Source organism: Ochotona curzoniae, unplaced genomic scaffold (assembly GCF_017591425.1).
Source record: "Ochotona curzoniae isolate NIBS_2020 unplaced genomic scaffold, NIBS_Ocur_1.0 contig_3190, whole genome shotgun sequence".
NCBI classification, from domain to species: domain Eukaryota; kingdom Metazoa; phylum Chordata; class Mammalia; order Lagomorpha; family Ochotonidae; genus Ochotona; species Ochotona curzoniae.
The window spans coordinates 4,104,740-4,120,048 of NW_024465751.1; the positions used below are offsets into that span (position 1 = coordinate 4,104,740).

The 15,309-nt window shown below is 42.6% G+C and overlaps 1 protein-coding gene across 15 annotated transcripts in view; it reads left to right on the forward strand.

Annotated features, from left to right (window-relative positions):
- The window catches only part of ASAP1 (ArfGAP with SH3 domain, ankyrin repeat and PH domain 1), a 248,221-nt gene that overhangs the window by 148,714 nt on the left and 84,198 nt on the right, over positions 1–15,309 (forward strand). For 14 of the 15 annotated variants that reach the window (XR_005883756.1, XM_040979278.1, XM_040979280.1 and 11 more), the window contains 3 exons: positions 8,331–8,405; positions 8,865–8,914; positions 14,397–14,526. Coding sequence is in view for 13 of the 15 variants with exons in the window: in XM_040979278.1 (XP_040835212.1) it covers positions 8,331–8,405; positions 8,865–8,914; positions 14,397–14,526 (255 nt within the window). In the remaining 2 variants the exon portion in view is untranslated. The remainder of the gene's footprint in view (positions 1–8,330; positions 8,406–8,864; positions 8,915–14,396; positions 14,527–15,309) is intronic. The other variant, XR_005883757.1, reaches the window with a different exon arrangement.

A 15,309-nucleotide genomic window follows, 5' to 3' on the forward strand; every position in this document is an offset into this window, starting at 1 on the left:
TGGTGTTATTCATTCACTCAGAATGAAGGGGGATCCGGGAAGGCTTTGAGGAAGAGGGACCGTTAATCTGAGCCATGGTTGGTTGGTATTTCTTGAAGCTCTTCTCTCTCAGGCTACCAGAGACTGTTGTCCTTAGAGAAACATCAAACAGTTTTACGGCAGTAGTTGATATATTTGATGTTGAGTGATACTGGAGTATTAAAGAAAATGCTTTATAAATAGAGTCCTTAACTGAGCCAGCCTTTACCAAGTGTCCCCTCCGTTCTAGGTCCTGGACTTAAGGTTGGCTGTCACTCCCTCTTTTAAAAGTTTGCTTGCACAGAAGAATAGTCCACTAGGTTTATCTAAAACACTATGTAATTTTGCCAGGAAAGAGAGAATTGGATAGAAGAAGTTTTAAACCGTGTTGCTTTTGGATTCTCATAAGTAGAGAAAAGCTTTAACTTGGTTTCTTAGCAGCAGTTGGCATCACAAGCATAATGTCTGATAGTATTTCTTTTCTGCAAGGGTGGCTTTGAAATGCATTAGCCAACTGACGGTGAATGTTACACCATCTAGATCAGGGGTATGGAATCTTTTTCATGGCTAAGGGCCATCTGGATATTTATAAAATTGTTCACAGGCCATACAGAATTAGCAACTTAAAGAAGAGGCATATTGAGTTCCAAGTCATGCGAGGACAGAACAGATGATTTTTTGAGCATCCAGCCTGCAGGCTAGATGAGGCCCCCCACCCTGATTAAGATGAATTTTCTGAAAATGTCAGTGAGGACAAATGAAACATGAAGGTGTGGACGAAGTGGACAGGACAGATTACCGAAGGCGGCAGTAGATGGTCCTGTTTCCTTGTCAGTGAATAGTCTTCTTCAGGAGATGCTGCATGTTCCCCATACATGGTAAGCACTGTGTGCTTGTTTTGCCTTGTTTAAATTGTGTTAAGCTGCCTTTGAAAACATGAATCATAGCATGTGATAGATGTGGTAATAAAATGCAAAGAAAATGTGATTGGCTATCACTCATAATATGGGCTCGTTTGAATTTAAACAGCAGATTTCAGGTGACAGACATAGAAATGAGGTTGAAAGTCTGAAAGTTGATCATGAACTGATTGTCGTTTCAAGCGCAACAAGTTAGGATGTCTTTGTCAAATCAAGACCCAGCTGGAAAACTTCAGATATTCCCCTGTTCTCTGTAATTCTCCTCACGTGAAATCCTCGGTATTGGGGTCAGAAGGGGAAGTCTCTGAGCCTGTGACACTGTATCATGTAAAAAATAAAAATAAATCAAGTTCTACACATAAAGCAAAGAAAAAAAATGCTTTAATTTTCACTCGTTGTTAAACCCACCATTTAAGTTAAATTAGACAAGACATAATAGCATTATCTTAAGGACTTCTCATATTCCCTGACACTTCCATCATGTCTGTCCCTGCAGCATTTGACCTACAGAACGTTTGGCTTGGACTTTGTCCCAGGTCCTTCCAGAGTTCCCTCTCTTCCTGGAACTCCAGACCTTAAGCAAGTGACACACCGGGGCTGCCAGGCCTTCCCTCTGTAGAGGAATTTCAGTTTGCTTGTACTTTGGAAAGCCCACAGTCTACAGCAGTGATTCTCAAACTTGACCTTGTATCCATTTCCGTGGTTGCTGGGCCTAGCATCTGAGCTTCTGGCTAGTTTGCTTTGAATTTCATTGCAAGAGTTGCAGGTGAAGCAAATACAGCTGACCCTAGTACCACTCTTTGAGAACAACTTGCATGATTGCCATTCTGGACACGGATCCTGAATTCCCTGGCATCACAGGGAAGCAGCTTTTGTCCTCCAACTGCATTGCCTTATTGTTTTTCACCTTTGTGGACGCCATCTGATTGGTATCTTGTGTTAAACAAGTTAAATGAGAAATTGGCTACTGGTTGATTATGTCGCCCTCTTGTGTTTCTATGTTGTATTTCTTTTTTTGTTTTTTTTTTTTTTGAACGGTGGGAACATATTTATTAAACTCTAGTAGAAATGTTTTAACTTTCCTTGAAGTAGAAAGGAAATATGGAAATGATATCATCTGATAGGTTAAAGATGAACAAGGAACAATTTTATAAAGTGATTGGCTAACACTTCAAACAGAAAGGTACCAGAGTATTGAAAGTAGTTTTCTATTGATCAGTTTATTGTGATAGATATTATTTGAAAGAGTTGAGAGAGAGAAACAGGACAGAACAAGAGCACGAGAAAGGCAATTTCCCAAATGTCAGTATGTAAAACTTCCTCTTAAACTGGATCTTTTTGATGTAATAAAATCTTAACCATTTAGTTTTTTTGCATTTTATTATTCATACTTTAATAACATACTAAGTTTAAAAGAAAAAAAATACCAGTTCCTAGTAGAGAATGTAAAGTTTATTGTTGGGGCAGTAGGGAGGAGAGGAATTACCTAAAAATTACCAATAACCAAAACATTCACTGTTAACAATTACATAGGTAACACTTCAACAGACTCAGCAAGTAGAATCACAATAAGTTCATCTTGGTGCAAAAAAAAAAAAATTGAAATCTATAGTTGCTTGTATGTGATGATTTTTGAAGACCTCCTCATATGCATGGATTTCAAAATTTTGTGATCTTTGGGGATTTATGTTCTGTATTCCCAAGTGCATTTTTTAGTCAGTGGAACTGTTTTTAAATGTTGGGTTCATAGCACGGTGCTCTTACTTAACCCACCTGGTATGTTTTGTGACTGTTTTATCAGTGCTCTAGCCTGTGGCCTTAGGCAGCTGGAGGTATACACCCGCCAACATAAAGTGGTCCCTCCCTGAGCGCTTGCACTGCCCAGGGAGGGCCACACCAGAGGCGCTGCCCACAGTGTCATGTCTACATGATTCTGAGCATTTCCATGTCTCCAGTGGAATGGTTTAGAGCAGCATTTGAAATCCCTTCTCCTGCTGGGATTCTTCTGTACTTACTGATCTGTATTACTCCTGGGCTGCCATCTAGCACTTCTGTTTCACCTTCCTTCACTGTCATCTGAAGAATCAGTTACAAAATGGGACAGTCATTGTTTATTAGTCCCTTTTACTGGTCAAATTCGTAAGTGTACTTTCTTGAGAGAAAGATCGTTCTTAGAGTGTATATGAAGTTTTATAGTGGACATTAGGGGCTATTGCAAGAAGTTGAAGGTTTTGAGGGACATTATGAATTGGCCCTTTCAGCTCTCTGGCTGCACTGCAGAATTGTCCATGACTGTTACTTTGCCAGGCAGAACTGCTCTGCCCCAGCCCCCTGTAGTTGTTTCATCTGTCTGGTCTGGGTCTTTATCCTGCTGTATTCAGTCACATCTCAGGAGCTCATTCTGAGATGTAAGAATATAGTAACTAGGAGCTTCCCCTGGGACCTTAGAAGACCTCTCACTGTATCATGGCCAAGATGAGAAGTGGCGTGCCTAGAGTGAGCAAAGTCAGGTCTGGGCTGATCAGGGGTACATATCCTGGCCTTAACCTCTCTTCTCTAGGTTCTTAGACAGTGTTTGACATGGTACCTGTCTGGTGGAGGGTACCTTGGTCTAACATCCCCAAACATAACCTCGAATCAGTTTGAACCCTCACATCCCTCTTCTGCATCCCGTCCCTACCTCCATTCTGGTACTGATCACCGCAGGCAGGCCAGAACTGTTATATAACATTTCAGAACTGAAAGAGTTCTGGCCAGACAAGGAACTCCCTTGTTCATCCACTAAGTCACTCTACAAGCACTCCACTGTGCTAAGAGTCTGAGAGAGCAAAGTGGGCAAAGCAGAACTAGGACCTGCCTTGAGCAGACAAGCCATTGGTGTGAGGTTCTGAAAAGTGAGCCTGTTCTGGCAATTGTTGAGACTGAAAAGGCTAGAAGTTGGTTAGGAAGAAGAGATCTGTGTGGGATGCTCAGTGCTCCACTGAGGAAGTGACGTGGAAACCAGAGAATGTCCCAAAAGATGGGAAAGCATGTGCAAAAGTGAGCTCGTAAATAAATAAATCTTTTTAAAAAAAAAGTGAGCTCGGTGGGGCAGGAGCTGAGAAAGGGCTAAAGTATGGCAGGAGGCAGGGGGCTCAAGACAGGTTGGCAGGGCCATACATAAAATTGGAGTTCTTACCTAAAACTAGTGAGTGGAGAGCCAGCAACGGGCCTCAAGCAACAAAATTATACAATCAGATAAAGATTACCGTGATAGCAGGACACAGAGGAAATAAGGATGGCTTTGGAGTCAATAAAAACTTGAATAAATAAGCTGACCATCTGCTTTGCTCACTGCTTGACATGGTACAAGGTAACTTGACCTCCCTGAGCCTGAACCCAGTTCGTCGTTTCCACGGGGAGACGAAGACCCATTTCACTGAGTATTGTGACCCTGTGGTCTTAATAAAAGATCAAATTTAGTCTGCTCTGGTTGGATTAGAACATGTTATAACTAGATGCATTATCTTTCCATATAAAGTCCACTTTGCAGCATGGGGCAAGAAAATGAAAACAGAGGTTTAGCAGTGGAGAGACTGGTGCAATATAAAGGATATTTTGGAGCACTTCTTCCAGCCTCAGAAGCACCTGAAATTGCAGAACTACACTTTTTCCAACATGGTTGCTTAGTTTTTCAAGTGTTACATTTTACTAAGAACCCAGGTTGTATGGAGCATTTTGCATATATTTGCACCAGCTGCTGTATATTTGTCTCCTGCTCTCCTTGTAGCAGCACATGAATTAGTCTTACTGGTACTTCAGCCCTGAGTCCACATCTCCAAAAGGTTGAACAACTGCCTGACCCCACACCCACCACATCTGTGTTGCCTGCCTAGCCCTACCTGCTCTGGCTCTCTGGCTGCCAAAGTGGTAAACACTTACAACTATTGCCTGTTCAGAGATTTTTAACTTTTATCTCTGTTGGAGTTGTAAGTGGCTTCCACCTGTGTGCAAATACTCCTAGTTCCTCTTTCGGACTTATGCAACCAAATCAATCAAATCTTACTTCAGTGAATGAGTAATGGCAATAAAGTCATCCCCTGTGTGTTGTAGTACCGTAGTTCTTAAAACATCCTTGTGACATTAGAAAATGGTACTGCAGATAGTTCATTGGCTTTGGAATTAGACCTGGTTTGTGATTTGATTCTTCCACTGAAATAGCTCTGTGTGTGTGTGTGTGTGTGTGTGTGTGTGTGAGAGAGAGAGAGAGAGAGAGAGAGAGAGCGCGCGCGAGAGCGCATGTTATATAAATACCTTACAGGGTTTTCGGAAACGGCTGATGAGACAGTTCAAAGACAGCTGACTGTGGGCTGGTACAAAATGGAGCTTTGGTGCTGTCAGTTAGGCTTGATCTGTGTGCACTGGCCTGGGCTAGTTGAGCAAAGTGCTGGGGAAGGCACTCTGGCCAGGGATGATGAGTGGCCACATGCCCCTGGGCTCTTCGCTTTGTACTGCAGTGCTCTGGAAAGCAGCCTCTGAATGAGGCACCAGTATTAAATAGCTTCAAGGTGCTAAATAACTGGCTAGCACATGAAGGAGTTAACTCACTAGACAGGGTACCTAATTTATACCAGGGAATCGCCAACTTAACTGCTGGGAGCTGGCTCATTATTTTAATTGGATTTTCCAATGCGTTGAGCAAGTCAGCAGATTTGCATTAGCCTTTGCTTTCAGAGAAACTGTTTCTGTCTGCAGAGCGAAAGGAGAGAGAGAGAACCAATGGGCAGTGAAAAAAGAATGTCAATTAATGCAAGATGACAAAGCAAACAAATTATGTCCCCATTAATTAATACAGCGGTTGTGTGTGCAGGTGTGTTGGAAGTGCCCTTTGCAGAGCTGTGCAGCTCCCTCCCCTCGGAAGCAAGGGGGAAAACACTGTTGACTTACAGGCAGCCGTTCAGGCAGGTCCCTGCTAGAACCACACAGGGGTTCACACTTGAGCTGTGCAGTATTCAGGCAATACATCATCTGCCACTGCAATTTTTTTCTCTTAAGATTTATTTATCTGTTTGAAAGTTCACATTACCACCACCACCCCCAGTACCACCACCCCACTGCCACCCCCACCAGAAGGTCACAAAAGCCAGAGCTGGGCTGCTCCAAAGCCAGGACCTCTTTCCAGGTCTCCCTCATGGTGACAAGGCCCCATACACGGGTCAGTTTCTTTCTGCTTTTCCCAAGACATCAGCAGGGAGCTGGATCCAAAGTGGAGCAGCCAGGACTTGAACCCACATAGACTGTCCATAATGAAGTTGGCAGCTTTATACCCTAGTGCCAGGCCCTTGCCATTGCTTCTTGACTCACACTTTAGGATCTGGTTAGCGTAACATACATGCCTGCAAGCATAGAAAGATAGGTGATAAGAGGGTAAAAAATAATATCATTTCTTTTTGTGTAAAGCAGTGTAACAAGACTTAAAAAGAACCAGGACAAGATATGTGTGTTTTATGTGGCAAGTACTTCAAAAAGTTGGTGAAAAGGTAGAATTGAGAAATGTCATTTTGACACAAAGTAGTTTTGATATGTGTGCATGGTTTTTTTCTTCATAAAACACATTTTCCATGAATTTTGAGACCTGTGATACATGCAGGGAAGACTTGTGAAGGTATCTGCAGTGGTTGGGATGGTGGGGCCATAGTTAGAAACGGACCATGTGGAGAGCAGTATAAGGAGTAAATAATTATCGAGTCCACTACTGGTTGCAATCATTTACTTAAATATTTCTTTTTCATAGTATTTAGACTGCAGCTTTCTTCTGTCTAACTTAAAATTTCTCATTAGGCTTTGTATGTGTACTTATGGGGATATGTTCCTTTTGTAAGGAAAAAAAAGTTTAAATAGCAATTTGCTTTGAAGGAAATAGTTTGTTTCACCATCATTATCAACTATAACAACAGTATCTAATGTTTCAGGTGTTTTTTGTATACATTCAGAACAAACTAATGTCCTAGACTCCCGAAAAACAGGGGCCTTTAGGCCAGGCTACAAGAAAGAAGTAACTGCCATCCAGGCCCCTGGTGCTATGCACTGGGATGTCTTCCTGGTGTGTGGTGTGAGCCGGTGCTGCGGGAGGTATGGCAGTGGAATGACTGGCAGGAAGCCCAGATTGAGAACAACAGGAAAAGAGTGGAGAAGTTAGGAGCCCTGAGGAAGGCCTCTCTCTCCTCTGAGCCTCTTGGCTGCAGTATCACCTGGTATTTGTGGTTAGCACTTAGTGGGTATCGGGGATGAACCAGCACTTGCCAGGAACATTGACTCAGGCGACACACTGATAGCCAGTGCTGATGCTGTCACTCTGCTGTCCCCTGCCACGTCACAGCCTCTTGTGGTGGAGGCAGCCCCGTGCTGCCCACTACTTCTGTCTGCAGAGCTGGATCCCTCAGGGTAGGAATGTCCAGCTCCTGACACAGTGTGCGCTACCAAGTAGATAGTAAAGGATGGATGGAGAGATGAATGCACTTAACCATGAATAAAAGTGTTCCCTGAGAGAGGAGACCCACAAGCCATTCCACCTACAGTCTCCGTCTGTAGGTCACCATAGACTTGATTCCACACCACTAAAATTTATTTCTCCAAGACTATGAGGGGTCTTGAGAACAGACCACGTCATTACCTGCCCTCATGCTTGTTTCCTCACCTGACTGTTCCTCTTATAGTTCTCCACCTCCTTTGCTATGAGCTGCTTAGCAGCTCTGTTCCTTCCCCCTTTGTAGCCTGCTCTCTGTCTTATCTGCTAACCAGGTAGCTCCAAGCCACTGCCAGAGAGCACTGAAGGGAAGCAGGCCGCCACCCTCGGTTGCACTTCTTAAGGATTTTTTCTTGCGGTGAAATCTGAGAACACAGCAGTGAACAGAACTAAGTTCCTGCCCTTGTGCCTGTGCTCTGGTTGGGACAACAGAAGGCACATCCAGAAACTTGTTTCAGATAATGGTGCAAACATTAAAGAAAATCAAATGGAAACAACGAAAGCCAAATGTCCGGTCCCTTTTTATGTGACAGCATGGACAAAGAAAGATCTGCCTTCTCCACTCTGGGTGTTGAAATGGTGTTAGGGATCATCTGACCTGTATGGAGACTGTAGCAGGGTGTTGGCTCACAGCTCTGCGACCCAACGGTAGCCTGCATTCGCATGCCAGGTCTTGCTCTTGGGCTGGCCGTTGCTATCGAGGTGCCTCTATCCCACCTCCATCCCTTGAGCTGCGATGTGGGGGCAGTTATGCCACGTGTGCTGGTGTCGTTCAGGATCAGTGAGACAGCCTTTCAGCAGAGTCCAGTGGGGGGACTACTGTCAACATGAGCTGGCTTTATTGTCTTTTTTTTAAAACTGTCTCCTGTCTTTGTTTGGTTTCTCAGCTCCAGGGTTTGAGCCACAATGTGATCTTCACCTTGGATTCCCTGTTGAAAGGAGACCTAAAAGGAGTCAAAGGGGTAAGTGTTCAGAAATCTGGATTTCCACTTCAGCTTGAAAGGCCTGCTTTCTCCCTCTGCTTTCAGGTTACAGCACTGCTTGTATCTGAGAAGTAACGGTGAACGTGTAGCATAAACACTGTTCTTGGGAAGTGGTCATTGCAAGAGATGGGTCACGCCAGTACTGGTGTTGACCGTGGCATGACATTGAGGCCTTCAGAGTGTCTGGCTGTCATCTGGGGGGAGGCAGGACCGCTGTGGACTAGCCTCTTCCATCCTGTGGATCCTGCTTCACCAGCGTCACCAGGCACACCCACCTTGCTCCCCTCTCCGGCGTTTCCTGTGTAACAAATGGTGTGCTGAGCACGTGTTTTGAGGAACTTTTCAAGTGTTCTATGAAGGAAGTCATTTTTGCTAACATTTCAGAATTTATTCATTCTAAACAGAAGTAGATGTAATTGTGATCTTTTCTTTATTAAGGATCTCAAGAAGCCATTTGACAAAGCCTGGAAAGATTATGAGACAAAGTTGTAAGTAGTTTTCTGTTTTCATTGTTTTCTGTTGTCATGAGTCTCATGAAGTAAAGTAACTGGAAAAGAAACAGAGCCCTGAACTCTGCTCAGGCGACAACCCTGTGACGTGCTGAGGTAGAGGATGCATCTGCTGTGAGAGGCACTCTGCAGACCTGGAACTTTGACAGCTTTTCTGTCGTCATTGGCAGCACGTAACGATGGACTGTTTATATTTCTGTGTTTATAATAGCGGGGAAATAATAAAAGTAATGCGCATGTCTCTGAGCTCCTTTTTCCTGCCAAGACTTACACTCAGTGGTTTTTATCTTCATGACATCCTAGCAGTAACCTGCTTGTGGGCAGCTTTCCCTTAGCTTACGTGTCAGGAAGCTGAGTTGTAAGACTGAACTAGCAGCTGCTCTGCTGGCATTCACTCCAGGACTGTCTGAGCTCAGAACCTGAGCAGCAAGCTTGGTGTGGGCACCGGAGTCACACCACCTACCTGGGCAAATTACTGTGAGGGATTAGAGAGATGAGAACTTTGTGTGGTGCCTGGTTCATCCTCACACTGCATTATACATGTTCCTCCAATACTGTTACTCCGTGGCAGTTGTAACACCAAGCAGTAGGATAGGGTGCTAAGAGATATTTCAAAGCTCTTAATCGATGTCTTGACTATAAATTTGGATAACTATAAACATAAGAAAATAGGCAACAGCAGCAGCAGAAGGACAACAGATTGAGGGTGAAATATGTTTATCCCAAACTACTTTTATAATCACTTATGTAATAAGTGCATTGTTGGGAACTCGCTGTCTTAGGAATACTTTTGTACATAGTTATAAATACCACTGAGAACAAAAAGGTTCTTAAAATGGTCAACTGAGGTAAGTGAATGCTGTGAGCCATCCTGTTTTTCTGTGTGAAAAGTGGGTCAAGAGTACTTAAAAAGACTTGTGAGCTGAGTACTGTACCTTCCCACAAGCGGTTTGCAGCCTCTGGAATAGGACAGATTTGAGTACTTTCAAAATGGGTGTTGTTTATCCTCCAAGCAGGGAGAACACACCTTGCTCCAGGCTTGCAGGTTGTCTCCTCTGTTGGACATAGTGTGCTTTTGTTAGCTAAAGAACTACCACCAATCTTAGGTGGGATGAGAATAACGTACCCGCTGGTCAGTATTGTGAATGTCATGTAAAGCCTTATGCATCCGTACCATCCTGCCGACCTAACGAGGATGAGAGAAGCAACTACATTGTCCTTAGGTGCCTAGCAGGAGTCTTCAGCACATAGTTTATACACGGGATGGACATTGATGAATAGAATAAAGGGATTATCCTGACCTGGAAGCATGTAACAGAAAATAGTTACGTGGGTACTGGTTTTAAGACCTGGAATAAGGCTTTTTGTTTTGTTTTGTTTTTCTAAAACCAAACTCCTTTCTCACTAACATATTGGTGGGGGTTGGGGGCAGGAAACAGCCATTTGTCTGATGTTTTAAAGGGCTCATTCAGTTAGGAATTATAGAAAACAAAATAACTTATACATGCCAAAAAAGTTGATTTATTTGTTTCAGTAAGGTTGCTGTTTTGTAGCCTTCCATTTAGAACTTGGGAGGTAATGAAGTGGTTACAATTTTTAAGACCTTAACTTAGGCGATCCTCACCTATAAAATGATGGGAAAATTGCCTTTCAGAAGCTTTTTGTGAAGGCAAACTCCAGCGCTGGTGTGCCTGTTGCAGTGTGACAGAGGAGCCATGCAGCACGTAGTTTCTAGCAGGTTTCATTCTAATCAAATTTTAATTGGTCAAGATAATGCATGTGCTCAAAATGAAACATCAGAGGGCCTAGACACTGTTGGCGCCCTCTGGGAAGGGCTCAGGGCCTGCCTCCAACAGCCCGACTCAGTGGGCTCCTCCTATACCCACTGATCCAGCTGCTTCCCAAACAGCAAAGGGTGCTTCTCAGGAAAAACACAGCAGCCCTGGGAGCCCAGCCCCGCAAGCCCCTGTGTCCTTTCCTTACTCTCTCTTCTCTTTCCCTGCTTTATGGGATATCCCTCAGTGTTGCATCATTTCTTGTTTCAATTATAACTTAGTCCTATATCAGACAAATATTGAACTTTCTTACAAAACCACTTCATTAATTTTTCTACCCTCTTTCGTCCCATATGGTGAATTCAGTAACTTTTCGCTTGCATCTTTGGTTGAGTTTTTTTGGTAAATATTTGAACAATATATTATGATTGGATTTGTTTTGATAGTTCACTTTTAGGCTCTTGCTTAATGACATAATTACCTCATTTCTTTAGCTCTACACATCTTTTGTGAATTTTTATCATCTGCTCCAACAGATGTCAGACACCTGTCAGTATTTATGTTTGAAGAATATATATATTACATATTATTACACTGATTGTGTGTGTGTGTGTGTGTGTGTGTGTGTGTGTGTGTGTGTGTGTGTGTGTGTGTGTGTAGTCATTAAATAATCTGTCAGGGCCCTGCGTGATAGCCTAGTGACTGAATCCTATCCAGGATCCCATATGTGCACTGGTTCATATCCTGGCTCCTCCACTTCCCACCCATCTCCCTGCTTGTGGCCTGGGAAAGCAGTGGACCATGGCCCAAAGCCTTGGGACCCTGCATCCACGTGGGAGACCCAGAAGTGGTTTCTGGCTCCTGGCTTCAGATCAGCCCAGCTCCAACCACTGGAGCCACTTAGGGAGTGAACCAACAGATGGAAGGTCTTTCTTTCTGTATCGCTTTCTCTTGGTATATCTGCCTTTACAGTAAAAATAAATAAATCTTAAGCAATAATAAGTGATCTTGGTTCCTTTTCTCCCCAGCCCATTAGATCAGCACTGTAACAGTCTTACTGAGACCACCTTTTGACGTACTAGTTTTACATCTACTTCCTCTCTCCTGGTGTGGTCCAAATTTTGCTGTCCTGTTGCAGGAGGTTCCAGGAAACACCTCTGATGTGTTCTGTATGATTTTTACCTGTCCAAATGTCTTTCCCTACTGTCACACACTGCATAAGAGTTTACCTGATTCATCTTTTTCTCTGGAAATATTGAAGGCATTGCTTCCTCATTTTTTTAGTTTCTGGTGTCGCTGATTTTTTTTTTTTTTAGATTTTTTTTTTAATTGGAAAGTCAGATATACAGAGAGAGACATAGAGGAAGATGTTCCATCTGCTGATTCACTCCCCAAGTGGCCACAATGGCCGGAACTGCGCCTGTCCGAAGCCAGGAACCTGGTGCCTCCCTGCTCCCCATTTATTTTTACATGGCATGTAGCAGTTCCTTATTTTGTTGTTTTGTTTTGTTTTGTTTTACAGTTAGGCACCAAGGTTTTACAAAAATTCTTCTCTCTATAGAGGTTTTAAAAAAATTCTTCATGTGCCATTGTGTGCAGCTCCATTTTGCAGTTTTTGTATTTGTGATTTGAATGTTTCTTCTAATTCCTCCTGGTACTTTTGTTTGTTTCTCTGTTTCAGACTAATCTGGATTTCATGCATTGTTCTAATCATTTTCTTCTCTTGTCTGTTCTGTTCTGATATATCTTAGGTTATTTCTTCACTGTTTTTCCCCTTTCAGTGGGCATTTGTATTTTTACTACCATGTTTAAAATCTCTTAAACCCCTTTTACTCAGCCAGGGTATCTTGCCTTGTGATAATTTCCTTCTGTTGTTTGTTTCGTAGATACAGTTTTTCGGCAAAGGAGCTGACATTTTGTAAGCTGTGTTTGCTTCCTTGATCTTTTTGGTTCATTTCTACTCTCCCCCTTTGGCTGTTGCACTTGCTCCCTTTCACTTTAGAAGCTGTTTACAGCTCTCTTCCGTATTTTAGAGCGAGGCACTCCAAGACAGATTGAAAGTTCATGTGCATAAGCACGGCCTGTCAACAAAGCAGTGGCCCCTCTTTTTGGAGAGTTTTAAGTTTTAGGACACCAAGACATCTCTTTTACTAGGTAGGAGTGTTCTCATCAAGCTCTGTCCTCAGGGGACTCCCAGCATCCTGTCTGGAGATGGTTCGTGGTGACGGAAGCTATGAGCGAGGGAACCAGAAAGCAGTAAGGGGCAAGGTTCAGACTACTGTGTTGTTCCTTCTCGCCTCAGCCACAACTTTCCAAGTACTTGCTGAATTCTCTCATCCATTTAGTCTTCAATTATTCTTGCCTTTTGGAGATAACACCTGTTTAAGCCCTCACTATCCCTCTGGAGGATTCCCTAAAAGAAGAAATTGAACCTGACCCTTCACATTTCTTCTTAAGCCCCTAACTGCCAAGGTGACACTGATTAAAGAGTTCCTTAGATGTAGTGTTAGAGTATTAGAATGAATCCCAACCAGGTGGGAATAGATTTAGCTTTGATTGATGGATTTCATTTCCCACAATGTTTCTATGTAGACAAGGGCTTTGATTCCCATACCACCACTGCAACTTAGAGAAGACTTTGAAAGTTAGATCAACTAGCCTTTGCATTCAGAGCTGGACTACACAGGCTATTTCTGAAGGTAGAAGTGCATTTTTATGTTTTGTTTCTTTAAAAAAAGATTTCATGTATTTTTTTGTACCTATCATTTTGAGAAGATAACCGTACTTTCCTCCTCCCTCCCTCCTCAGTCAGTGCTCCTGGTTTTCCTCATTAAACAGGTTTGGGAAAGAGGACTCTGATTCTTGGGTTTACCAGAAGGTTCTCTGTCAGAGCTGAGGACTAGCCCAGGGATGTTAGGCTTCCTCACGTCTTCTTGTTCCGTAGCGCCCTTGCCTTCCCCTCACTCAAGAATGATTTCATAGGACTCCAAATTATACTTTGGAGTTTCTTCCAGTCCTTATTTTATATAATCCAAAGACATGTCATGAAATAATTAAAATGTGTTATTGAAATGTGGGGATAATCTATTTAGAGACTGTTGGAAATTACCTTTCATTTCATTTCTGTGCATCACCACAAAGACATCTTAGATGCTTTGTCTTGAAATAATTCAATAGCAAAAGTCTCAAGTCTTCAATTTTCTGATTCTTTTTCACCATAATGTGTTTTACCCAAGAGAAGATACATTTCTTCAACCAACTAAAATGTAAGAATTTACATGAATTGTCGTAGAAGATCAGAGTTAGAATCTAAAAAGTTTGGTAGATGAAAATCTATTCCATATGTTTGTTTTCTTTGAAGTGAGATGTTTACTTCTCATTGATTCTACCAGCTTAATTCTTAACTTTATATCTTTGGTAATTAAGGCATGGATGGTGATTTTCAGTTAAGGTAGAGTTGTAGTTTGCTTTTTAATTGACTTTCTCTTTGAGCAGAACCTGTAGTTTGCCCATGCCCTCTGCCCCAGCACATACAAGCACCCCTGCTGTCATGAATCCACCACAGTGTGCGTTTGGTGAGCCTGCAAAGACACGTTATCATCCAGAGGCCATAGTTTACCTTAGGGCCACTCCTAGTGTTTGCCAGAATGTATTTTTTTTAATAGTGATATCTGCTCTAATTACAGTACAAAAATTGAGAAGGAGAAAAGAGAACATGCAAAACAGCATGGCATGATCCGCACGGAAATAACAGGAGCTGAGATCGCAGAGGAAATGGAGAAGGAAAGGCGCCTCTTTCAGCTGCAGATGTGTGAAGTAAGACCCTGCTCCCGATGCGTGGCCACAGGCAGACTGACAGCTCCTAGTCAGCAGTCTTTATGCTTCCAGGCAGGCTGTGTTTGAAGATTAGAGGAGGGCACCGTTTCTTAAGGATTCTAATCTTCATTTGTCTCCAAGCCTTTTGGGACCCACCATGGCACATGTCTCATAATTTGAGCCTTGGTCCTATGGGGCTCTTTAAGCCAAAACAGGATTCTTTGGTGAGAACTTTAACATTGCTTGTGAGTGATCTTGTGGGGAAAAGATTTGATGAGGGGGTAACGTTAGTGAATATTTTTATTGTTGCAAGCTTAAAGCATGCTTTTTTTTAACCCTATGTCAAATTTGAATGAAATCTTGAGTAGCCATTAAGGAATTCTGAGTTCATGAAAAAATTGTAGTGAAAAGCATGTTGACTTCAACTGAGAGCAGAGGTTCTCAAGCTGAACTTAGAAGGGTAGCCAGCATTTCAACTAAAGGAACAGTCCCTCTGGCTCTGTGCCTTGGCAGTTTTCAGAAGCTGTGAAGGTGGAGACAGCTCACAATTTAAACTTTCTTCCCAACATTTTCTTGCTTTTCTTTCTCATAAACCTTTGGCTCCTGAACCTAATTGTTCAAGTATGCTTTCTCTCAATGTGAGCAGAAAGCTCTGATAATAGTGACAAATCTGAATTACCAGAGTTTATTTAACTGCATCTTTATGCTTTCGTTTTTTGAGAAGCAAGTATTCTTTCTGGTTCACCTTCTTGCTCTCATGTCTTACAGCATATTTCACAAAGA